The sequence below is a fragment of the Mirounga leonina genome, unplaced genomic scaffold (genome assembly GCF_011800145.1).
Source record: "Mirounga leonina isolate KUSES-001 unplaced genomic scaffold, KU_Mleo_1.0 Mir_165, whole genome shotgun sequence".
Taxonomy (NCBI): Eukaryota; Metazoa; Chordata; class Mammalia; order Carnivora; family Phocidae; genus Mirounga; species Mirounga leonina.
In genome coordinates, this window is record NW_023270415.1 from 528,865 (window position 1) to 556,428 (window position 27,564).

Here is a 27,564-nt window from a genome sequence, read left to right on the forward strand (position 1 = left end):
CTAAAGAATCATGGGGAAAAAGCCATGAATTCTATGTGCAGTATTCCCCTAGCGCTGGAATTCTGCCATTCTCATTGATCAGCATGCTTGGACTTAGCTGGCTGTTCTTGCTGATCATCTGGGGGAGGGGCCTGTTGTCGTGGTTCCCAAATGTCTTTGCCGGAGGTGGAATTGCCCCACCCTTGCCGTCCGGGCTAAGTCATCTACTCGGATTTCCCCTCAGGAGCTTTTGTTCCCTGCAAGCTTTCCATACAACTTTGGAGGCCAAGAGTGAAAATAGCGGCCTCCCAATCTCCGCCCCGGAGGAGCCGAGAACTCGGGCCCCCCCCTCCTCAGTGCACCCCCAGAGAAAAGCAGTCAGTCACTCTTGTCTCCCTGGTCTCCGGCTGCACTCCGTCCTCACCCGGCCTGTGACCGAGCATTTCTATCTCTGGCACACGACCCCGTGTGGAGTCTCCAAAACCAGCAGATCCCTGCAATGTGCTCCCGTGCTGCTCCTCCCGGGGGAGGAAGGGGAGTCTCCCCGGATCTGCTGCTTGTTGGGTCCCTGCTGGAAGAGCAGTGGCCCGACTGTGCCGCGGATCACGGTTTATGGCATCCCCGAGCTGAGAGCCCACTCCTCGGCTCCATCTCTGCAGCCAGCTTCCCTGCTCCCAATACCTGGGAGCTCTGCTGCACTGAGGCACCCCTGGTCTTTCTGTGACCCCGATGGTCCTGAGTCCACACTGTCCCACGAGGGTTCCACCCCCCACTTAGCCACTGGGCAACGCCCTCAGCGGGGCTGACTTCTAAAAGTTCCGATTTTGTGCTCCACTGCCCTATCACTTGCCAGTAGCGGCTGACAGAGGCCCCCTCCCCTGCTGTCTATCTTCACGAATATCGCCTCGGATTCACTTCTCCACACATCCTACCTTCCAGAAAGTGTTGCTTTTCTGTTCAGAGAGTTGCTGCTATTCTTTTCTTCGATCTCCTGTTGAGTTCGTAGGTGTTCAGAATGGTTTGATCCCTATCTAGCTGAATTCCCGGGACCAGATGAAATCCAGGTCTCCTACTCCTCCACCAGGTTGCTCCTCCCCCTCTAAAGTGGTTTTTTAATCAACATTTCATCTCAACTAGAATTTAAAAACTAGACAACAAACCAAACCACTGCCTAGCTGCTTTTACTGATTTAAAATCAGTAAATCTTCAGCCTGTCCTAAGCCAGTTTCTTCTTCTGAGCGCTCTAGTAAAAATTAGCTTAAGTAAAAACTGAGTCACCAACTCTGACCATTTGATTGTCTTGGGTATTGGCACTTCATCTTTTTATTTCCGTATTCTTTGAAGATGGTTCCCACAGTTGAGGTTTGTGGTTATTAACATCCTAGAGTTGAAGTAGGCTTTGTTACCTGTGTGTTAAAAATGTATATATTTCTGATTAAAAATGATACTCCAAAGATTTCTCAATTTCTTTTTTTTTTTAAAGATTTTATTTATTTATTCGAGAGAGAGAGAGAGGGCACACAGAGGGAGAGGTAGTAGCAGACACCCAGCTGAGCAGGGAGCCCAACGTGGGGCTCAATCCCAGGATCCTGAGATCATGACCTGAGCTAAAGGCAAATGCTTAACCAGCTGAGCCACCAGGCACCCCAAGGTTTCTCAATTTCAGTAGTTTAAAAAGTATCATTGTTTTGTTTAAATTACATTAAATTGTATTGAAATTATAGTTGTAAATGGTTTGTTATGGGAAAAATACTATTTTGAAAGTTTTCTGGAATAATTTTTATAAGCCCAAGGTCTTTGAAGAATAATAAATATTTTACATAAAGCATTTTAATATATCAAATAGTTTCATATCCATTTTTCCTTAAAATGCTCTAACAAATGTTACTGTACCCATACACAAGACAAAATGGACTCTGTTAGTTTAGGTGATATAATCAAGATCATTTGGCTTATACAAGACAAAACTGAGATTTGAACCCAAATCTCTAGACTTATATTCTGTGTTCTCTCTGCTGTGCCACCCTGCTGCTCTGAATAGACGCTTTACACCTAGAAAAAATGTGGAATGGCATATTGGATGTTTCTAAAAATGTGTATACTGTTGACTTATTGATACTACAGATGAGGTGCATAGGAGGCTTTGTTACCTCAATCAAGTGAAGAAAAGTATCAAATTGTAATTTTCTCTGCAGCAATTGAGCTGTGGGCCCAGAGATTTGCTGGATAATTTTTATCTCTTCTGCTGCATGGAATAAGATCTTTATTGTTAATTAGGGGATGAGAAAGCCAAGCTGTTCATGTCAACAAGTTAAAGCATTAAAACACTACAGCTGTAATGATTTCAAAGCTTGACCAGATGTGATGGAACCCAAAGGAGGAAGTGTTGCTTTCCTACAAGTACTGGCCAAACCGGAAGACCTCCATAGAAATGCTTCTTATCACTCGTGCTAAGTCCTGATCCTGGGCAGGTGTTTTGTCAGGGTAAGCTTGAGGTGCATTATAGGTACTTGTGCAAATGGCTATGTGTGTTTTTCTAGAATACTAATCCTCAAAGTATGGCTGTAGGACCAGCACCATCAGCATTTCTTTGAAACTTGTTAAAAATGCCAGCAAGGGGGCCCCACCCTGGACCCACTGAATCAGAAACTTTGGGGGTGGGGTGCAACAATTTGTGTTTTAACAAGCCTGTGGTTCTGATTCATGCCTAAGGTTTTAAAATTTCTGTTCTGGAGTCACACTGGGAGATAAAGACTATAAAGATAAGTATTTAAGATTGGTCTGGGAGAAGTAATGCTGACAAGCATGCAAATACATTTAGGTTTATATTAAGGAGATGCCTTACAACTCAGTGTCAGAATGATCCTTAAAGATAAGGACCAGTCATAACTGATACTAAGGTATCCAGATTTCTTTCAGGACTGCAATATGCACTTCACTTGTTAATGCATGTATTTTGGATCTTGTTATAAAGATTCCTACTTCTCGTTCTCAAAAAACATTGAACAGAACAGGTGTAATCCTTTACCCAGGAAATAGGAAACATACCTATAGGAAACCCAGCCATAGCCTTGTGCTTCGTTGACCTAGTGGAACATGTTTTAATGCAGCAAAGTAGCTGAAAGGTGATAATCAGCCTTTTGTGTGTTAGAGTCACAAACCCAACTCTGTAGAGAGATGGTACTGTCATAGCACAAATCTAAAATGAGAGAGAGAGAGAGAGAGAGAGAGATAAAATTGTGATGCTAGGGAAAAGAAAATATGAAGAAAATGTTGAGTCCTAGCTTGGGTCAGTTTGGTCGTATTTGAGAGTTACTCAAATAGGAAGTGATTGTTACATAATTTACCCAATTATTTAAGGCAATTTATTATTAAAGAAAATATTTATTTATTTATTTATTTATTTATTTATTTATTTATTTATTTATTTATTTATTTTAAAGATTTTATTTATTTATTTGACAGAGAGAGACACAGCGAGAGAGGGAACACAAGCAGGGGGAGTGGGAGAGGCAGAAGCAGGCTTCCCGCAGAGCAGGGAGCCTGATGCAGGGCTCGATCCCAGGACCCTGGGATCATGACCTGAGCCGAAGGCAGACGCTTAACGACTGAGCCACCCAGACGCCCCAAGAAAAGATTTATTTAAATGTTTATTTATACATATTAAAATAATAAACTTTTATTGTGGGAAGAAAAAAGATACAGTAATACAAAGAAGAACATACAAAGTTACCTGTATATAACCTATTCATCTAGGGATAAATTGCTTAATTTTTTGGTGCAGATTGTTCTAGCACTTTGTCTTTCTAAGAACATTATATTAGTAAGATATAGTCCTACCATCTTGGGATCACATAGTTGTTACAGGCCTAAGTCTGTTTTTCTAATTCAGCAGTATAACAACAACGGTATAACCCACAATTTCCTTAAATATATTTTTGAATTAGGATTTTTAATGCTATCATTTGTATTGCTGTTTCATGATTTATTTTTCTACTTTTTGTTAGAAATTTAGATTCTTTGCTATATCTCTCTATTTAAATGAGTGTAATTAATATTTTTATACATAGATGTTTTTCTTCACATCTCTGATTATTTCATTGGTATAGATTCTTTACAGTGACTTTGTTGAGTAAAACCATATGAACATTTCTAAGACCTTTAATTACCCAGTTGTATATAGAAGTGGATACGCTACAATAACCCAGAGAAAACTTAATTTTTCTAAGATGACCTATCTTGCATTGTAAAAATTATGTTAACCTCTAGAGATTTTAGAAATAGCCAGTATCTAGTGATCCTAGCTCCTGTTTAAAAGAAGAGCTGGTCTATGTGCCAGGCATTATATGTAAGTCATCTGCATGTGTGGCTTGTATATATGTAACTAATCTCACAGTAACACCATTAGGTATGTATGATCCCCATTTTAGATATGAAAAAGTTCTGGAAATTGAAGTAATTTGATTAAAACAAAATAGGCAATAAGTGGCAGAGCTAGAATTTAAACCCAAGTCAGTGTGACTTCAGACCAGGTCTTTCTTCCTGCTTTGTTCTCCTTGTATTTCCTGTCAAGTTCTGGCAGAATTTTCATTACCAAATAAAAGTGGGGGATCTGTACCTTGAAAATAAAACTTACAACCACTGCCAGAAACATGGTGGTTCTTTCTTTAAATTGCCATTCCCAGTGGCCCTGTGCCTTGAAAAGGAAATGATCAGATCAGAGTCTTATGTCTGTCAAGAGAACTAGACTTCTGTTTTACAAAGGTAGTTTATTCTCATATTTTATACCCTTCTATGAATTCATCTTAAATGTTATTTACTATACTATTCACTTTCAAACAGAAATACACTGCTCCTCAATGTTAGGTTTATTTGGATAAAAGGGGAATTAGACAAAGTATATTCTGGGAATTTAAAAATAGCACACGCAATTATAAATGTCAGTGTTCTGCAGTGGTTTTTAGCAGTTTCTTAAGTCTAATTTGGATAGGAAGGTAAAAGACATTTGAACACAGTAAAAAAGTTAAAAATAAAGTATAAGCCTGAAAGTTCTTATTTCTGAAATTGGCTTAATTCTTCAGTTTTGAGAGATTTCCTAGAACTTCTGTTTTTAAATTTTTCTTTTTTTTTTTTTTAAAGATTTTTATTTATTTATTTGAGAGAGAGAGAATGAGAGACAGAGAGCGTGAGAGGGAGGAGGGTCAGAGGGAGAAGCAGACTCCCTGCTGAGCAGGGAGCCTGATGTGGGACTCGATCCCGGGACTCCAGGATCATGACCTGAGCCGAAGGCAGTCGCTTAACCAACTGAGCCACCCAGGCGCCCCTCTTTTTTTTTTTTTAAGATTTATTTATTTGACAGAGAGCGCGTGAGCACAAGCAGGGGGAGTAGCAGAGGGAGAGGGAGAAATAGGCTGTCTGCTGAGCAGGGAGCCCGATGCTGGGCTCATGACCTGAGCTGAAGGCAGACACTTAACTGACTGAGCCACCCAGGCACCCCTTTAAATTTTTCTTAAATCTGATTTTTAGGGGGGAGAAAGAATGTCCATTCATTCTTTAAATGACTGAGAAGATGGGCAGGATATTTTGCTATTTTTAAAAATTCATAACAAAAATCATTAACATTGTCTTGTCACTAACTTAGATTTAGTGCCCATGCACTGGTGTAGGTGTCCAGAGTAGGGGACATGGGTGGTCCTAAAGTTTGTGAAGTTAGCCTTAGAAGTCACTGGGTATAGTAACCCCTTTCACATCCAATCAATCAATTAATCAATTGATCAAAAAGCATTTACTGATGAGTAGAATGTGGTATTGTTTATCCTGAAAATCAGAATTCTCAGATAGCGGCATGGAACTTTCTGCAGTGATGGAAATGTGCTGTCCTCTATGATAAGCACTAGCCACATTGAATACTAGAAATGTGGCTCATGCAATTTATGGAATTGCATTTTAAAATTTATTTAATTTAAATTTGATTAGCTACAAGGACTAGTGGCTACCTTATAGGCACAGGTATTGAAAGTGGCTCTAAAAGTTCTGTTATCATCAGGGACCTTTGGCAATTAAATTTAAAGTCCCTCCATTGCAGCTTGTCAAACTGCCTAGCACTTGATAGCTATGAACAAGAAGCGTAATCTCCTGTAGTCCCACCTAAATTTCATGCATTCTTGTTAGCCTGATCTGATCCTGTGGGCTAGCTAACCAGCTCCTAAATATGTATCACTTCCCCTTCTCATGCTTTGGTTCCTCCAGGAATAATGGCAGGACCTTTCTTGCCAGTGTCCACGTGGTGAGTCCCATTCTTGTTCCAGGGAGGTAGGCCTGGAAAAAGAACAGACTAGCTTTAAAGCCGATTTGTTTGTATTTCAGCCCTGGAATGGACCCGTGGTATAGAAATGATTGTTATTTAGCCTCCTCTGAAGATTGGGATAGTCATATTTATCCTATGGAGTGAAGACTGAAAGGACTGAGTACTAAGAGTGTAGTCCAGTGCAGTAAGACCTAGCAGAATCTTAAGCAGTGAGTATCAGTAGCAGAAAAGGTGTTAGGCAAATTAGCATATGAGTGGGTAACAGAGAAGTAATATTTGCTTCTGGCGACCTCTAATTCTAGTTAATCTTTAGGAGGAAAAAGAAAATGGGCCTTCTAAATAACACTAAATAACCCTGGTCTTTGCCGCCCAGTAGACAGTGACTAATGTGTAAGGACTGAAGGTAAAACTCACGGTCGCAGCAGCAGCGGCACTGACAGCCTCATCCCCTGAGCCCTTGCAGGTGTGAAGCTGAATGAAGAACACATCGGTTCATTCATTTCATTCTCACAAGACATCTGTGGAGTAACTCTAGCTACTGTTAATACTCCCGTTTTATAGAAACGGAGTTGTAGATGGAATTTGTCCACAACTACACAGCTAATAAGTGGCAAAACCAGGATTTAAATCTAAGACATCTTAGATCCAAAACCCATATCCTCTCTCTGGCCTCTCAAATTATTGTGTGCTATGCAGTAGACATTCATGGGCCTGGATGCTCTCCCTTTAGAGCTTTCATTTTTCAAAGCCCTTATTTTAAATTGGTACCATTCCCAGATTCCTACTTGGAACTTATAGGACTCAGTTACAGTAGGTCTGATTTAGCTATTTAAAAGTCACATTCATTTCTTTATACATATATCTGGTAAATAGGAATAAATTTTTGTTCATTAGTTTAGGAAAATCTGTTGGGTTCCTTGCTGATGTCAAGTACTGTTTGGCATTCAAAAAACAAAGATAAAAATGAAACAGCTGATAGTAGTTGAGGATTTCTTTGTAGAAACAGACACAAGCACATCAATGTGAAAAGCGCTCTCAATGCACAACTTTTCCCAAGGAAGCTAGAAGGACTGACATTCATTCAAACAACATTTTTTTGTTTTTGTTTTTGTTGTTGTTGAACCAGCCCATCAAGACCTCTCACAGAGACATTTTAGAAGAGACTTAATTAATATGGAGAAGTCTACCCTCTGCCTCCCTATAGAAGCCCATGTTCCTTCTATTGTAGCACAATGTTTTACTGCACTTTGTTGCTTCACTGATGTATGGCCCTACATGGACGTAAGCCCTCTCAACTCCCCACCCAATGGCCCAGCCTCTCCTGGTATATACACTAGCCAGATTTGGGCCTGGGGTAGGTAAGGCGTAGAGATGAAACTGAACTATAAACAAAATTGATTGGTTTCTCCCAAGCATGTCTTCAGTGAAAAGAAAAATTAAACCTAGATTATGTTCTTCAGGCAACTACAGTTCCTAGTGCAATCTTCTTTAGCTAGTTAGCCATTAGAAGAGGGAAGGAAAGAAGGTAGAGGAAAGAAGGAAGAAAAGAAAAGAAAATTCTGTTTGTCTTTGTTTTCTTTGGGTCACTGCATTAATCCTATTAACCCGTTAATCCTTTTGCTCCCACCACAGATTTGTATGAATTCTTCCTGGATAGTAAACAAGCAAATTGACCTTATTTTATGGTTCGGAATAGACAGTTTGCTTTTTAAGGGGTTATGTGTCATTCACCATCACCCTTATCAACCTATTCAGGGCAAAATATAGTCTTGATTTAATCAGTTGCTAGACACAAAAAATTTGAGAATACATAACTAGTGGGAAAATAAAAGAAAGATTGCTCACAATGTTCCTGAAAACAAGTTGTTTACAGGGTATTTCACACTTTGTCAGTGTTGATAGTGATAGAATTGTCAACCTTTGAAATGATAGAAAATGAAAAGATATTTCACATGGTTTTCCTTCTCTGATCTCAAGACATTTTTTTTTTAAGTCTGTTGTTTCTTGTTTACTTGAGTTCTATATATAACATTCTCAGGTGAGGAGAAATGGAAATGGTTTTTAATGCAAAACATGTGTTTGAGCAGTCATTTCTGGTTTCAGAAAATATTTTGACAAATTGTCATTTTTATTAAACATACTGTATCCTCTATTTTTTTTTAAGATTTTATTTATTTATTTATTTATTTATTTATTTATTTATTTATTTATTTATCAGAGAGAGAGAGTGCACACGTGAACACAAGCAGGGAGAACAGCAGAGGGAGAGGGAGAAGCAGACTCCCTGCTGAGCAAGGAGCCCAGTGCGGGACTCCATCCCAGGACCCTGGAATCATGACCTGAGCCAAGGCAGACTCTTAACCGACTGGGCCACCCAGGTGCCCCAAACATACAGTATTCTCTATTAAAAACAAACAAACAAACAAACAAACAAAAAAATTTCTGCCAGAATCCTTAGTACATGGACTCCTTTGAAGACTTACTTTCCAGTTTTTTGTGTATTTCATTTGTGTGTATAACTCTCCCATATTTTAGCCCACCCTGCTGCCATCTCAAGGATTCTCTGAGCGTTTACTAGAAAGTAAATGCATATTCTTCAGTGTCATGATAATGTTCACTGGTATTGGTTGTATGTATGATTTGTCAAGTGAGGTTTAACACCTTAGGTTTGTTTTTATTTTCAGTTTGATCTTTAGAAATACTAGTTAAATATGCTATAATATTAATCTTAATCATACATGCTCTGTAAACTTTCTTTTTTGGCCATTATATAACATTTGCAGCGATAAAATACATCAAGAGATGATTGTAAGGTCCATAGCAGTTAGTATTGGATTGCAGTATAAAATGAAATTGAGAGGTCATACTATCTAGAGAAGTAATGATGGAACCATGGATGTGGATGCTGAAAAGCTCTAACTTCCTTTTCCTGCTAGTAAAGGAAATTGAACGTGTGAATTTTTTTTTTTTTTTGAAGAGACTCAGTGATGTGGTAGTGTGACATATTTGTTCATCACATTGAAATTAAATTGTGGTCATTGCCACTGGGCAGCCTCTGGAGGCCTCCATGCATCTCTTCTTTGTGCTTTCACCCTCCCTGATCCATGATACCCCTCATCTGGCTCCCTCTCCTGGGAAGACTTCCCTAACCGCAGTGGGATTACTCACAGAGGGTCCTCCATTGGGGTATCCTATCTCAGTAACACCCTTTTCCTTTGCAGTAAAACCGTCCACTCAACCTTCTTGTCTCTGACTGGATTCCTAGTGCCTGGCACATCATAGATGTTCAGTAAAAGGAGTGAAATTAATCAAATGGACCTAGATATGGGTTTTAAGGTCTTTCAGTATCTACTACCCTTCCAAATCTTATTATTAGTTGTGTTATTATTTGAATTAATTTCCAGATCCTCTTAAGTGTAAAAAGTTGTATCTGTGATTGAAATTTTATACTTCCTATATTATGCTAAATCATTTTAAACCTCATTCAGATTCCCTAATTCAGAAATATGATCCTATGGATAGATAGATTATGTTTACCTGTGTAGTTAACTTTGAAGATAAAAGGTACTTGCGAGTGCATGAGAAATTTGAACAAGATTTCAAGTGTGTTTACCTTAGAGAATCAATTGTTTTCAAATCTCAGTACTATTTGTACAGAAACAAGTGATGTGCTAGTTAAAAATTAGGCATACCTGCCCAAAGATACAGAGAACAGATTGGTGGTTTCCAGAGGCAGGGGGTGGGGGCAGGAAACATGAGTGAAGGGGTTCAAAAGGCACAAACTTCCAGTTATAAAACAAGTAAGTCCTGGGGATGTAATGTACATCATGGTGACTATAGTTAATAATACTATATTGTATATTTGAAAGTTGCTAAGAGAAAAAAAAGTTGCTAGGAGAGTTGATCTTAAAAGTTCTCATCACAAGAAAAAATTTGTAACTATATATGGTGATGGATGTTAACTAGACTTTTTGCTGTGATCATTTCACAATATATACAAATAATGATTCATTTTGTATACCTGAAACAATATAACATGATATGTCAATTATACCTTAATTTAAAAAAAAATTAGTTATTTCTATTTCAGAAGGCTTGCCAAAACTTTCTCTTTTCTAACGACTATAATTTTAATTTGTGATTTAAAGTAATGAACTAAGCATCCTTACAAGTCATTTCTATTCTAGACTAATTCAGTTTGATTAGCCTGAATCAGGAACAATTTTACTAAATGTGTATATTCAGTATTTTTGTTTTATGTATAACTAAATACACATTTGTGTCGTCATTAAAATAAGTGTTCCCCCTTGTTTTCTGCAGAAGATGCAGGTGTTGATGAGCTGGCCACATGCTTCAGAAGCATGTCCTGGGTTCTTGTCACTCTCAGAGCCCTACACCTGGGCCAAATAACCATTATTTCTACCTTGGGTTTCCTTTCTTTTAAGCAAAGATAACAACACTGATATATATATGCTATTTTTGAAAATATATAATTACTCAGCCACATTTCAAAATAGTTAAAACTTTTCTTTTTGCTAAATTTGTAGTGACTTGTTAATTATAAAAGAGGTCCAGATTAATAGTTACAAGGTAAGTCTTTTTTAATGATTTAAAAAAGTTTTTAAAACTTTAAAAAATCTGCCTGTTTGGGATGACACTGTTTATTATCATCTCTATAATTTCTGGGAATCTGGAAGATTCTGAATTTGGGTTAACCCTAACTTTGCTACCAAGGTGGAGGGCTGGGTAAGTAAACAGAAATGCTGTGATATTGCAAAATGATACACATTTAATTAAGGACATCGTTCTTTCCAAACTGCATCACTTTAATGTTTATTTTTGTTAATTGCCTATTAGCTAACTTCATTTTTTCCCCATTTGAAATTAAAAGAGTTCTGGGGCGCCTGGGTGGCTCAGATGGTTAAGCGTCTGCCTTCGGCTCAGGTCATGATCCCAGGGTCCTGGGATCGAGTCCCGCATCGGGCTCCCTGCTCAGCAGGGAGCCTGCTTCTCCCTCTGCCTCTGTCTGTCTCTTGTGAATAAATTAAAAATAAATAAATAAATAAAAGAGTTCTGTCTTTTTATTGCTAAAAGGGATTCCTGCCAGGTCAACCTTCCTTATCAGATTACTATGAATTGTAAAATTTCAAAGTTAATTTTTTTATCAAGAATATGTTTTGATATCAACATGGATGGGACTGGAAGAGATTATACTAAGTGAAATAAGTCAAGCAGAGAAAGTCAATTATCATATGGTTTCACTTATTTGTGGAACATAAGGAATAGCATGGAGGACATTAGGAGAAGGAAGGGAAAAATGAAGGGGGGGAATCAGGGAGAGATGAACCATGAGAGACTATGGACTCTGAGAAACAAACAGGGTTTTAGAGGGAAGGGGGGTGGGGGGGATGTGTTAGCCCGGTGGTGGGTATTAAGGAGGGCACAGGGTGTTATACGAAAACAATGAATCGTGGATTACCACATCAAAAACTAATGATGTATTGTATGGTGACTAACATAACATAATAAAATAAAAAAATAATAAATAAAAAGAATATGTTTTGAATATTTTCATATAGAACTGAACATTAAATACGAAGGAAAATTAGAATATGGGAGCTATAAGCATTAAAGAGACCTATGTTTCTTTTTTTAAAAATTTTTATTATTATGTTAATCACCATACATTACAACATTAGTTTTTGATGTAGTGTTCCATGATTCATTGTTTGTGTATAACACCCAGTGCTCCATGCAATACGTGCCCTCTTTAATACCCATCACCAGGCTAAGGAGACCTATGTTTCTAATAGGCAAATATTAAAATATGGAGTGTTAAACTTTATTTTTATTAGCTAATTAAAATGTGAGCTTTATAATAGAGATTAGCAAGGCATTTGAAACACTTTAAGAGGCCCTTCAAGTCTGCTCATAAATAAGAAGGAAATGGAGGGAAATGGGCAAAAACACCAAGAATATAATGCTTGAGATCATGGGTATGTTTGTACAGTTATCTAGTGTAGTTGCATTGAGGGCAGGCCAAATATATTAATGCTTTTTATTCATTTTGATGCAATAATCCTGCATCTATCCTGAGTTTATTCACTTTGTCAACAAGAGATCAAAAAATGAGCCCCTTTTGGGTTTGCATATGTGTTTGTAAATTATGCCACCTTTGCAGATAAATTGCTCATAATTAGCCATGTGGTCCTACCCAGGAGACAAAGAACATCTAATGCTATTGAAATCAGCAAATTGACCTTCTTTTTGAAAAAGTGATTATTTAAGTAAGGAAGATATCCTTTTTTGGACCTGAGCTAAGTAGAATAAATAGAAGGTTAAACTCATTAAAATAATTTTGAAAATTTTAGGGATTATTGGTAGCATAGAAAGAAGGCTAAATTAAGCTTTCACTTCATTGGAGTGGTTTGCTATTTTCTTTTTTTTAAGATTTTACTTATTTACTTATTTGAGAGAGAGAGAGTGCATGCATGTGAGTGGGGGAGGAGCAGAAAGGGAGGGAGAAAGAATCTCAAGCAGACTCCATGCTGAGCATGGAACCCGATGAAGGGCTCACTCTCATGACCCCGAAATCATGACCTGAGCTGAAACCAAGAGTCAGAGGCTCAACCAACTGAGCTACCCAGGCACCCCTGGTTTGCTATTTTTAATTCAGTTTAACCTTAACAGCCTTAAACAAGACTGAATTAGGCAGAACACAGTTCTAATATTGGTAATGTTTATCTGTAAACTGAAAGGTTCTAAATATAAAAATTTTACTAGTACTGGGGCACCTGGGTGGCTCAGATGGTTAAGCATCTGCCTTCAGCTCAGGTCATGATCCCAGGGTCCTGGGATCGAGCCCCACATAGGGATCCTGGCTCAGCGAGGAGCCTGCTTCTTCCTCTCCCTCTGCCTCTCTCCCTGCTCATGCTTTCTCTCTCTCTCTCTCTCTGTATCTCTGTGTCTCAAATGAATAAATAAAAAAAAAAATTAAAAAAAAATTTTACTAGTACTTTCTTCTTAACTTAGTTCTTAAAATAGTATTACTTTATCTTAGTTTTTTAAAATTAATTTGAAAGAAAAGGCTGGAAGTTTTTGACAGCTTTCATCCATCTTGTTGTGTGGAACATATTTACATTTGTACCCAGACAGTGCTAGACACTGTGCCCCACCCTTCCTCTCTTATTATAGCCTCTTGCTGACTCTGTATCTGTCTCTCTGTCCCTCCCTTCCTCTCTTTTCTTTGTGTGTGTGTGTGTGTGTCTAACTCTGTCTCCATCTCTCATAATTTTTTTCTTACTTCTGGTTACCATACCTATAGCCGATAGGCTTAAAACCTCACTTACAAATTTGTATTTGGATTGATTATGTGGAAATTACTAGACCCTTAAACCCTGGTAACCGCTAATATGTTCTCTATCTCTTTAGGGATTATTTGTTTTTCACTCAGCATAATTCCCTGGAGATTTATCCATGTTGTTGTGTGTATCAATAGTTCCTTCCTTTTTATTGCTGAATAGTGTTCTATGATGTGGATTTAACAGTTTGCTTAACCATTCTCATCCAATGATGACATTTAAGTTTCCAGTTGTAGACTATTATGAATACAGCTGCTATGAACATTCCTACATAGGTTTTTGTATAAACATAAGTTTGCATCTCTGCAATGAATGCCCAGGAGTGCAGTGGGTTGTATGGTAATTGCATATTTAATGTTTTTCCAAAATTGCCAAAATTTTTCCGAGTGGCTATATACCTTTACATTCCCACCAGCAATGTTTGAGCAATCCAGTTCTCTATATCCTCATCTGCTTTTGGTGGTATCACTATGTTTTATTTTAACCATTTGGATAGTATAGAGGTACTATATACCTCTGTGGCTTTAATGTGTGTTTTCTTAATGGCTAATGACAATGAACATCTTTTGATGTACTAATTTGCCATTTGTATATCTCTTTGGTGAATTGTCTATTCGTGACAGTTGTCCATGTTCTAATTGTTCATTTTTTCACACTCAGTTTTCAGATTTCTTTATATATTCTAAGTTATTGTCCTTTCTTGGATATGTGATTTGCAAATATCTTACCTCTGTAGGTTCTCTTTTTATCTTCTTTTTAAAAATTTATTTGTTTTTTAATTCAAATTCAATTAATTAACATATAATGTATTATTGGTTTCAGAGGTAGAGGTCAATGATTCATCAGTCTTATATAATACCCAGTGCTCATTACATCACATGCCCTCCTTAATGTCCATCACCCAGTTCCCCCATCCCCCCACCTCTTTTTGTCCTCTTAACAAGGTCTTTCTCAAAGCAAAAGTTTTTAGTTTTGATGAAGTCCAGTTGTCAATTTCTTTTTCTTTTTATGGGTAATTTTTTTTTTTAATCTCAAGTCTAAGTATACTTTGTCTAGCCTAAGTATTGAAGATTTTCTCCTGTGTCTTTTTTTTTCCTAAAAGTTTTATGGCTTTATGGTTTACATTTGTGTTCATGATTAATTTTGAGTTAAGTTTCAAATGAAGTTTGAGACTTTATTTGAAGCTCATACTTTTCTGACTATGAATATCTGGAGTCTACTTCCTTTATTGTATTGCTTTGGCACTTTTGTGAAAAATCAGTTGGGCATATATGCGGCGTCCACTTATAGGTTCTCTATTCTGCTTTATTGATCTGTCTATTCCTCTACCAATCCATACAGTACTGATTATTGTAACTATATGGTTAAGTCTTGATATGAGATAGAGTGATTTGTCCCACTCTATTCTTCTTTTTCAAAATTGTTTTAGATATTCTAATTCCTTTACCTTTCCATATAAATTTATTTTTTTCCAACTTTGTTAAGGTGTATGGGCCATAAAAATTGTATATATTTAAAGTGTATAAGGTGATGGTTTGATATATATTGATAGATGTTGTGAAATAACTACCACAATCAAACTAATTAATGTATCTTTCACCACACTTAGTTACCTTTTCTTGTGTGTGTGGTGAGAACACTTAAGATCTACTTCATGGCAAAGTTCAACTATATATTATTAACTATAGTCACCATGCTGTTCATTAGATCTCTAGAACGCATTCATCTAATAACTGAAAATTTGTATCTTTTGACCAATAGCTCTTTTTTTCCCCATCCTGTAGCCCCTGTTAACCACAATTCCACTCTCTGCTTCTAGCAGTTCAATTTTTTTAGATTCCACATATAAGCAAGATTATGAAGTATTTAACTTCCTGTGTCTGGTTTATTTCACTTAGCATAATGTCCTCCAGGTTTCTCCACATTCATGTTTTCACAAATGACAGGATTTCTCTTTTATGGCTGAATATTATTCGTGTGTTTGCACATGCACATGTGCATATATACACTACTTTTTCTTTATCCATTCATCTGTCAACAGACAAAGGTTGTTTCCATATTTTGGCTATTGTGAATAATGTTGAAATGAACGTGGAAGTTCAGATATCTCTTTGAGATCCTAATTTCATTTATTTTGGACATATACCCAGAAGTGGAATTCCTGGATCATATGGTAGTTCTATTGTAAATTTTTTTATGAACCTCCATACTGTTTTCTATAATGACTGTACCAATTTGCATTCCTACCAAAAGTGTACAGGGGTTTCCTTTTCTCCATACCTTCAACAATACTTGATATCTTGTCTTTTTGAGAATAGCCATCTTAACATGTGTGAGGTGAAATCTCCTTGTGGTTTAGATTGGCATTTCCCTGATGACTAATGATGTTGAGCACATTTCATATACCTGTTGGTCATTTGTATGTCTTCTTTGGAGGAACATTGACTCAGATCTTGTGCCCATTTTCTAATCAGGTTTTTTTTTTTTAAGATTTTATTTATTTATTTGAGAGAGAGAGAATGAGAGAGAGAAAGAGAAAGAGGGAGAGAGAGAGAAAGAGGGAGAGAGAGAGCATGAGAGGGAGGAGGGTTGGAGGGAGAAGCAAACTCCCTGCTAAGCAGGGATCCCAATGTGGGACTTGATCCCAGGACTCCAGGATCACGACCTGAGCTGAAGGCAGTCGCTTAACCAACTGAGCCACTTAGGCATCCCTAATCAGGTTGTTTTTTTGCTATTGAGTTGTATGAGTTTCTTGTATATTTTAGATATTAATCCCTTATCAGATATGTGATATTAGATATCAAATATGTGGTTTGTAAACCCAGCTAGATCTGGGTTATGGGCTGCTTTAGGACCCACAGCTGGAACTGAGGTTAGCAGGCTTGTCACTTGTGGCTCCTCCTGTGTCCCCTGATGGTGTTGGTGGCAGAACCAAGACCAAATGGGGCTTGCAACCCAGAGTTCTGATGACCTCATATGCCCTTGGGAGTCTCCTTGCTTCCATTTGGAAAATGTAAATAATTCTCACTCTTTTCTTGACATTTCCTCTCATTCTTTGTGGGAAATGATGTTAAAAGTATTCAAAGTACTGTATGTGAAGAAAGAACATAGGCCTCTTTTTAGCAACAAAAAAAGAAAAGAAAATGTGGTGAGAATGGACATCCTTGCCTTGTTTCCCTTCTTAGATGGAAAGCATTCATTCCTTCACTATTAATTATAATGCTACCTGTAGGATTTTTGTAGATGCTCTTTATCAACTTGAGAGTGTTCTATATTTCTGGTTTTCTGATTTTTTTGTTTTATTATATGAGTGTTGAATGCTGTAACGTGGTTTTTCTGCATCTACTGATGAGCTATATGACTTCTTTCATTTTGAATGTGGTGGAGGTGATTTTCAAATATCAAATGAGACTTGCATCTCTGGAATTAACCCCTTTGTCATGTTGCATACTTCCTTATACTCACTTCCGAATTCTATTTTCTAGTATTTTATTAAGGATTTTTCATCTGTATTCCTGAGGTATGTTGGTCTGTGGTTTCTCTTTTTCTTTCTTCTTCTCCTTTTTTTTTTTTTTTTGGCACTGTCTTTTTCTGGTTTTCATATTAGGGTAATACTAGCTTTATAAAATGAATTGGGCAGTATTTCCTCCTCTTCTATTTTCTGAAAAAGATTGTATGAAATTGGTGTTAATTCTTCTTTGCACATTTGGTAAAAGTCATTATGTAATGTCCCTCTGGTCTCTGATAATTTTATTTGCTCTAAAGCCTACTTCATATGATACCCTTCCCCCTGCTATACTTTTATTAATGTTTATGTGATGTATTTTCCCCATCTTTTTACTTTTGTTTCACCTATATCTTTATATTTGAAGTGAATTTCTTATAGACAACATATAGATGGATCATGTTTTTTTAATCCACTCTGCTAATCTTTGTTTTTTACTTGGTTTATTTAGACCATTTACACTTAATATAATTATTGATGTGTTAGGACTTAGGGCTACCTTTTTATTTTTTGTCTTCTCTACATTCTCTTTCTGTTTTTTCATTTCTGTTTTCTTTCCCCTGGCTTCATGTGGGTTACTTGAACATTTTTTATAATTTTATTTTAATTTATTTATAATATTTTTGTGTATATCTCTTTTTATAGCTATTTTATTGATTGCTCTAAGGATTAAATTTTATCACAGACTCCTGGGTCAACATTTTGCCAGTTTTTATGAAGTGTATAAACCTTACCTCTTATATCCCTTTACTGTTCTCAACTATGATTTTCTTAAATATTGTTTTTATATTCGTTTAGAACTATATCAGGGAGTGTTATAATTGTTGCTGCAACTCTAAATACAATTTTGAAAACCCAAGAAGAGTAGGAAAGCCTATTGTATTTACCTGTATATATCTATTTTTATTTCGTCCTTCACACAGATCTTGAGGTTCTGTTCAGATTGTTTTAAGTCTATTTTTTCTTTGTTGTTCATATTGTTTAATTTCTGTTTTTGTCCTCAGGTTAACTGATTTTTTCTGTTTCTTCCATTCTGCTGTTGAACCCTTCCATTGAGTTTTTATTTTCATTTTATTTCTCGGTTCAAAATTTCCATTCTAAAAAAATCTGTTTCTTTGCTGAGACTTTCTGTCTTTTCATTTGTCTCTGTGTATTCATAATGACCTATTGAAGCATGCTTATAATGGCTACTTTAGAATCTTTGTCAAATAATTCTAATACCTGTGTCATTTCAGCATTGTCATCTATTAATTCTTTTTTCATTTAAGATTTTTCCTGGTTCTTAGTACAAGAAGTGACTTTAGATGGTAACCTATACGTTTGAGGTATTATGAGACTCTGGATCTTATTTAAATCTGTTCTAGAGTGCTTTGTCTGATACAGTTCTGAGAAGAGAAGTGGAGGGAGTGGGGCGGGGGTGGGGGGTTGTTACTGCCAGGTGGAGGAAGAAGTCCAAATTCCCCACTTGGCCTCCATTAATGCTGAGGGGGAAAGGACTCCTTGTTACTGCTAGGCAGATGTGAGTTCCAGCTTCCTGCTAGGCCTCCACTGATATCACCCTTGCTGGGAGAGCCAGGGGTGCTTCTTCCCACATGGCTTCCACTGAGAGGACTGGAGGAAGGTATGAGGATAGAGGGTAGCCAGGAGTACTGGTTACTGATGTCGGGTGGGGGCGGGGGTTGGGGGGGATAGAAGTCCAGGCCCCCAGGTGATCTCCATTGTCATGGTGTGTGTGTGTTGCGGGGTGGGGAGTTGATCAGGGAAGGCTCATTATAAGCCTGCAGGGATGGAAGTCCCAACATTCTATCCTGCCTTCTCTCACACCACCCCTATCGAGACTTTTTATTACAGCCTGATGAGAGTGCAAGTCTGAGCTCCCCACTCACCCTTTTCTGGTGTGTATGATGGTGAGTCACAGGTTTTTCTGTGATGTTTGCCTAGATTAGAGCAGTCATTTTCTGAAAGTTTTGTATTATACTAGGCTGTCTCTTTCTTAGCCTTTAATTGGAGAGAGTAAGCTTTTGTAGAAGACTTTTTTATCTGTACCTATTGCTGTATCATGTTGCCATCTTCTTCAGTTTGAAGTCTGGGATATAAGAAAACAGAAAACCCAGGAACTCACCACTATGTTGTTCCTTAGGTCTCAAGGTCTCCAGGGCTTGGCTGGTATGCCTTCTTCTTTTTTCCACCTCTCAGTGTCTTAGGTTTAGTTGATATGTAATGTTAGTCATTTTAGTTGTGCTTCAGAGGATAAATTAGGGAAAAGTATGTCTACTCCCACCTTCCCAGAAGTAGAAGTCCTAAATTTTCCTTAATGTTAAGCAGCACTACCTCCTTTAAGGAATGAGTGTTGAAGATGTCAAATCAGATGTCTGAAAGGGACCAGGAGAATTTTGTCTGTTGTGTCCCCACATTCCTTTTCAACTTAAATGTGAAGCATTTCTGTGACTATGTTCTATTTGATAGTGAAGATAGAAGCTCCTTTGGGTCTTGATGTCATGTTCTTTGAAAGATTAGAGCTGTCAAAGTGTCTGAAGTTTTCATTTGTAAATAACATTTATTTTAATGTCTGGGCAATTCTTGAGCCTGTTGATAGTCTTTGCTCACTCCCTGCATTTCTCCAAGGCAATCATCTACCAGAGTAGGAGACCTGAGGGAGCTCAAGCCCAGGCAGTGACATGACATGGCCTTCTTCCATTCCCCCTCTCCTGACACAGACTTGCACTGGAAAAGTAAAATTAATTCCATTGGCATTCCCTCTTGAGCATGTGAGGGTGGGTGTCACTTCTGTTTGTGTGTTTGTTTTATTGAAGTATAGTTGACATACAATATCCCATTAGTTTCAGGTATGCAACATAGTGCTTTGGTAGTTCTGTGCGTTACACAATGCTTACCATGATAGGTTACCATCTGTCATCATACAAAGTTTTACAGTGTTATTGACCATGTCCCCTGTGTGGTACTTCTTATCCCCATGACTTATTCATTTTATAACTGCAGGTTTATACCTCTGAATCCCCTTCACTCATTTTGCCCATCTCCCCACCCCAAGCCCAGCCCCTCTGACAACTACCAGTTTGTTTTCTGTATTTATGAGACTGTTTTGTTTTTGTTTGTTTGTTTCTGTTGTTTTTAGATTCCATATTTAAGTGAGATCATATGGTATTTCCTATCTTTGTCAGACTTATTTCACTTAATATAACACTAAGTCTATTCATGTTACAAATGACAAGATCTCATTCTTTTTATGGCTGAGTAATATTTCAGTGTATATATGTACCACGTTTTCTCTATCCATTCATTCATCTGTAGCTGTCACTTAGTGGCCTAACTTGGTTTTATCTGTCCATAGAGGTGAGTCATTGCCCTTTGTATTCCTGATTTAGCAAGAACATGAGGGAAATCCAACATTGTAAATAAACTGTAACTGTAAACTATTATATTTCTTTCTCTTTTTCAGGCAAAAGCTTATTATACCAAATGGAAGTTGCCCTGTTATTCTGAATACTTATTTTTGTCAGAAAGTTGTTGCCAAAGAAGATTCAAAAATAATACATGAAGCACACTGTTGGGACTCACCCCGTCCAAGAAAAAGTATCACTTTGGCTCAGATGTTTAGATTTAGGAATCTAACATATAAATCACCTGAAAGCCAGGTAAATTTTCATTTGTTTTAGATGTTTTATGCTTTGTAATAATATTGGATTTGAAAGGTATAAGCAAAGATGTTTACCTTTGGTTCCCCTTCAAATATTCAGTAAATATATATGCTAGAACATCTTGTTATTATTGTTATGCCTGAAGAAAGTATGAAGTGGTTCAGTATTTGGTAGTAGTCTTTTCACAGTATTTTATCTATATAATTGTGTTTTTTTAATCCTTATCCTAATCTATCAAAATATATGATTTTTTATTTTTTTATTCTCATTTTGTAATTACCTAAGAATTTTGCTTCAGCCTTTTAGTTATCAAATTAAAAAGTTAGGGCGCCTGGGTGGCTCAGTTGGTTAAGCGACTGCCTTCGGCTCAGGTCATGATCCTGGAGTCCCGGGATCGAGTCCTGCATCGGACTCCCTGCTCAGCAGGGAGTCTGCTTCTCCCTCTGACCCTCCTCCCTCTCATGCTCTCTGCCTCTCATTCTCTCTCTTGCAAATAAATAAAATCTTTAAAAATAAATAAATAAATAAATAAATAAATAAAAAGTTATATTTTTCTTTTTCACAGTATCTATATCCCTTGGGATAAAAAGAACTGCATAAACTTGAAATTTTATGCTGTAGATTGTTTTTTGAAATTTTATTGGCCCTGAGTCATGATCATTGGCCAAGATAAATTTAGGGAACCACTAAATTTCACTCACAGAAGGCATGAAGGGCACTCCAGGGATCATTCCAGGCTGTAAGTGTCTATGACTCCATGTGCACCATCTCAGGTTCACCCAGTTAGCTGAATCAGCACTGAACAGAATGCTAAGGCTGACAGACTGTATGAGGGGATATAAGAAAAAGAAAAGTAGGAATGCCTGGGTGGCTCAGTTGGTTAAGTGTCTGCCTTCAGCTCAGGTCCATTGGGCTCCTTGCTCAGCGAGGATCCTGCTTCTCCCTCTGCCTGCCGCTCCCCCTGCTTGTGCTCTCTCTTTCACTCTCTCTGACAAATAAATAAATAAAATCTTAAATTAAAAAAAGAAAAAAAGTAAACAAAGTTGCATCTTGTTTGTAAATGTGTCAACAAGCATACTCTCCCTTTGATTATCAAAAGAAGTATCTGAAGGGGAAAATGGGGAAAAGAGGGCTCTCTAATTAATTTAATTTATGACTCAAAGTGCATTACTGCTTTAACATTTAGTTGTAAATAGCCATTGATATTAAATTCTTGAGATAACATTTTTGTCTTACAACAGTGACAATGAAGCTGCAGTATAACATCATGGTTATGAATATAGGCTTTAGAACCAGGAATCCTGGTTCAAATTCTGCCTCAACCACTTATTGCTGAGTAACATTGGGCAATATACATAATTTTTCTGTGTTTCAATATTTTTATCTTTAAAATGGTAATAATGATATAATCTACCCACTTGGGTAGTTATGAGGTTAAATATGTTGGTTATATAAGTACAGTACTTAAAGAAAAGTACCTGGAATGTCCTCTAGAAGTGTTATCTTATTATGATATTTAATATTATTGTAAAGGGTTGTTGGGAGGCTACATGAGCCTGTAAAGTGTCTAGCCTAGTAGACTGCACACAACAAGCACTTAATAATGACTTAATTTTGAAACCCTAGACATTCTTTTGTTTTTTAGTTTGTCCTGTTGGGATTGTTTACCTCATAAAAGAAAAATTTTCTAGATTACCATGAAGTATTGTAATAGCAGGACTTTACATGTTTTCAAAGACCCAAAATGATCTGTGCTTCTATTGATTGGAAACACTCTGAGGTTCACATATTATCTTGCTCACCTTGCCCTCCTCAACAGCATTAGTTACCTGGTAGACACAGAGGCACATGCAATGTCTTATCTTCATCATTCCTTTGGTGTTCTGCAGTTATATCAGAAGATTGCCTCATAATGTCATGATTTGGTACATACCATGCTGTTATGAGTTAAACTGAAATTGTTCCCTTTGCATGTCTTGGCCAGGTAATGTGTAGTAGTCTCACTACAATGTGGACAGACTGCACCCACGGACATGAGGAAGCCAAACAGCACTTCCCAGCCCAAGCTCCCCTGAGGGATTCTCTCCTGGATGCAGTGGAAAGCCAGGGAGCTGCCACATGGTCAGGAGTTGGGGTCCGAGTAGTGGTGCAGAGAGTTTACTATCTGCCCTGCAGATATCAGCAGGGAGGTGGTTCAGCTGCGCCACCTGGATCAGACCCACCTGGAGTTCGGTGAGTAATTAAGACACAGGCATTGGTGCTAGGGTCGCTTAGAGAAAGTAGAGACTCTTCCTGGAGAAAGTAGAGCCTCTTGGCTGCATTCACGATATACATGAGTTTTTATTTTTTTGTTTTTTTCTTGCATCAAAATTTGGGACACGTTGTGTGACAAAGGAGTCTGATCTGTTTATTTAATATAAAAAGTCCTACTAAAAATTTAATTTGTTACATTTACTTTTACTTTTAGTGGTTCATGTTATTGGAAGTAATATAGACAAGAAATACTGGTATTCTAGAAAAGCCAGGACATAGGGTTACCATACCGAAAATGACCACTGCAATATCTGTCAAGGTTTATGTATCTTAAAAACCTAAGTAAATAAACGGCAATTAGTAAATCTATGGCTTTGAAAGAGTGCTATTCTAACCTATTTCAGCACTACTTAATAGAACTTTCTGCAATGATGTAAATGTTGTATATTTATACTATCCAGTGAGGTAGTCACTGACCACGTATGGTTACTGAGCATTCAGAATATGGCTAATGGGACTGAGGAACTAAATTTCAAGTTTTATTTAATTTTAATTAACTTTATTTTAAGTAGCCCCATGTGGCTAGTGGCTACCTTGGTGGACAGCACAGCTACATAAGCCAAACCCATAATTCAAAGTACTTTGCTCATACTAACTATGGGAATGATATCTTCTTTTACTTGTACTTATGCCCTTTCTGTGTTTTTTCAAATAGCTGTAGTCATGTCATTGACTGAAGAGTTTATTTATGTCAGAGCCTTGGTATAACCTTTTGAGGTTATATTACTTTCTATGTGAAACTGCCCTCAAAGCAGTGAGATGGACTTATAATGGAAATTAAAAGTATAGATGCCAGTTCATCAACCTTTTTTTTTTTATATCTACTCTTAAAACACATATTGAAGAAACAGTAATTACAATATCCTATTCTTATAGTGCCTTCTGATACCATTCAGAAGGAGCGACAAGAGGGGCACCTGGGTGGCTTAGTCGTTGGGCATCTGGCTTCGGCTCGGGTCGTGATCCCAGGATCCTGGGATCCAGCCCCGCGTCGGGCTTCCTGCTCAGCGGGAAGCCTTCTCCCTCTCCCACCCCACCTTGATTGTGTTCCCTCTCTCACTGTGTCTTTCTCTGTCAAATGGATGAATAAGGTCTTTAAAAAAAAAAAAAAGGCGACAAGAAACATTTCTGTGTTAATTATGAATCCTCTTCAGGTGGGTGGCACTTTATTTGAAAGTCCTATGAATTTCAAAAAGTCTCTTTAGGTGTAGAGTTAGAGAATATTTCTTTTGGATTTATAGGAAAAATTTTAATTTTATTTTGTTTGGAATATGTGTGTGTCTGAAATGATTATATCAGTTTTAGGGTTTTTAACTTGTAGGTGTAGACCAGTCTTATAGTCTTTAACTTAAATCTGTGGTAAACCTAAATAGATCTGAGCCAGTTATAGATCAGACATAGGTTTTATTTTATGTTTTTCGTGGAATGTATCCAGCATTAGGCTTTGGAGAAGGAAATACTGGGTAACCTAAGCAATGATGATCTTGGTAAAGCTTCTCCAGCCCAGCACACAGACCACACACTCAGAGGAGATTGGGGACAGCAGGGACTGAGTCATAATGATGAGAAAGCAAGGCGAAACTGACAGTGAGGTTGCTTCCTTATGAGTAATCACAAGCAATGGACACCTTGAATCCTGTCCCTCTAGCTCCTTTGGTGGTACGTGTTTTACTTGTTAAGCAAAAAGAAGAATTGGAAGCTAACTTCTGGTGAATTGCTGCCAATGGCTGGCATTATGAATGTTTTGGATTTGTACCTTAAAAATACACTGGGACATATTAAATGAGACTGTGCTAACTTGTGGATTGAAAAAAGGCCAGGCATAAACCTCAAAAACAACAAAATAACTTGTTATTTTCAGTTATTCAGTTATTCAGATGTAATTAAATATGCATTGTGTGTGCTGTATTTCCTGTAACACACATGAGATTATACAATGCTGAGGCTAGAGGATATTAGTCCCATTTCACAGATGAAGAAACTGAGCCTCAGAGAGGTTCTTACTTGCTGACAGTTATACAGGTGGACAAAAAGAATAACATCATGAGATATAGAATCCCAAACATGTCAGGGTTGTAGAGAGTATGGAGCTGAAAGAAAGGGGATAAAATTGAGTTAGGACCAAGCTGTGATTAAGATTAAGCCTGACTGGGGGGTCAGGTCATCCTGGGCAGCAGGAGTAGTGAAAGTGCCCAGTCATTGGGGAGAATTGATTGGATTGTGTAAGAAAATGAACCTTTGAACAGAAAATCATAGCATTTGAGCTTGGGTTTGAGGACAAGGCTTCTGAGATGTCTTTTGGGTACACAAAGGTATTATTATAAAACTGATTATTAATATTTTCTAGATTCATAATGCTATAATAATGATTAAGTTCCAGTTTACAAACAAAATTAATATAGAAGTAAAATTATACTTAACACTGTACTAATTCTTTGCATATTATATATTATCAAAAGCATTAAAATATCTGCTTTGGAGGATCATTTAGAAACATGTTTGCTAATGTAGACTTTTATTTATATACATGTAGCATGTATATAAAAGAAAACATTATTAAAAGACTTAAGTTTATAGTTCGGAAGATTCCTTTCTTTTCTACTTACAGTTTCTACCTATAACTTTGGGTGAACTCCTGTGCAACACATGGGAGTCATTCTTATCCAGAGGCATGACTGCAGCAGACGGGGGAAATGGCATAGGGACTCCTTACACTGAGGGCAGCTCCAGGTCTGCTCTCTTGCCATAACTGGCTATGCCCCCGAGATCCTTCTATCAGTGAACTGAAAGACAATGTTGATCACTATGTATTTTCCATAAAGTGCCAGAAATTACCATATCCTAAGAAATTAAGCCCTGCAAAAAAAGAAATGACTCTGTCATATGGTAAATATTTTGCCACAATAATTCTCTCTTTTCTGCCCAAACGAGGCCAGATGACTCCTCATGGAGCACTGTGGTGAGTCTTATATCTAAGTGTACTTAGTGCCTCAACCATAGATGTCTATCTCAATCTGTTCCCAGTGCTTTAGCAGTCTCACTTTTCTAAGATCAGTAAGACCTCATCTTCTGATGGCAGACAGCCAGATTGTTGCCAACTTCGAAATAAAAGGAAATTCATTTGGAGCCAGCCAGTCCTGAACAGGTTCACATAGGTTCAGTCAAAAGGCTCATTTCTTCTGAGCTGTGAAACATTATCTAAATACACTTTAGATTTCAGGGGTGTCTGGGTAGCTCAGTTGATTGAGCATCCAACTCTTGGTTTCCACTCGGGTTGTGATCTCATGGATTGTGGGATAGAGTCCTGTGTCCAGCTCCACACTCATTGGGGAGTCTGCTTGAAGATTCTCTCCCTCTGCCCCTCTCCCCACTTGCACGTGCTCATGCTCTCTCTAAAACAAATAAATAAATCTTTAAAATACATATATATACACACACACACATACACATGTATATATATATACACTTTAGATTATACACACACACACACACACACACACACACACCCATACTTTAGATTTCAGAAATATAACATGTAAGAGTCTCCTGTCCCTTGTTCTTCTGGATGACTTCTTTTAACTCAAGCTATTAAAGAAAACACTTCTACAAAGTTTCTCAAGGTGTTATAGGTCAGAATAACCAATACAAACTTAAGTTTTATAAATCACTAAAATCAAAAGTAACAAAAAAGCAACCTCGAAAGCACTCCCTAAGCACTAATCTAGGCAGACTGTTCAGAGCCCAAACCCACCTTTATCTAGAATCACTGAATATCGAATGAATGTTAAATAAATGCATGACTAATAAAGCAATAGGCTTTTTTTTTTTTTTTTTTTTTTTAGCAGAAAGGGAGCACTGGTCTTGGAGATAATTTATAATAGAGGAAACTGAGGCAAAGAAAAAAATGAATTCCCTGGTGACTCCCTACCTCATGGCAGAGCAGTCCCTGGATCATGTTTCCTCACTCCCCATCCATGCTGGTTGCTATTAAATATTGACTTTCTTTCTCCCTTTCTGAAACATCTGCTCCTCTCTCCTTCAGATATTTAACTTGTGGACAAATAATTTAATTTTATCCTTTAGAGATGTACATTCTTTCTTGCCTGTCATTGCAGAAGTATTGATAATGGGAGAGTTAGTCTTTTGTGAGGGCATTTAATTCAAACAGTTTGCTCAGTGGTCTTATGTTTGGACAAAAAGCTGGAATGACAGAACCTCCCAGTTTAATAGTTATCATGCATTATAGTTGTATGGAAATTCATTGAGCTGAACTCAGGAAAAGAACTCATTTTTCTTTCTCCAAACCTTGATATTTTATTTTCTCTTTTCATCTTTTGACTCTTCCTTTAGTCTCTTCTCCTGTATTTCTTCTTCCTTTTCACTAAGGAAATATTTTTTAAAAATCCACCATTGTCTTAGGCTAGGTTCTGGGTCCTCAGT

At 37.4% G+C, this 27,564-nt stretch overlaps 1 protein-coding gene across 1 annotated transcript in view; it reads left to right on the plus strand.

The window, feature by feature from the left end:
- The window catches only part of SPIDR (scaffold protein involved in DNA repair), a 549,318-nt gene that overhangs the window by 382,287 nt on the left and 139,467 nt on the right, over positions 1 to 27,564 (plus strand). The window contains exons 8-9 of the mRNA XM_035011122.1: positions 20,613 to 20,808; positions 22,796 to 23,043. Coding sequence (XP_034867013.1) covers positions 20,613 to 20,808; positions 22,796 to 23,043 — 444 coding nt within the window. The remainder of the gene's footprint in view (positions 1 to 20,612; positions 20,809 to 22,795; positions 23,044 to 27,564) is intronic.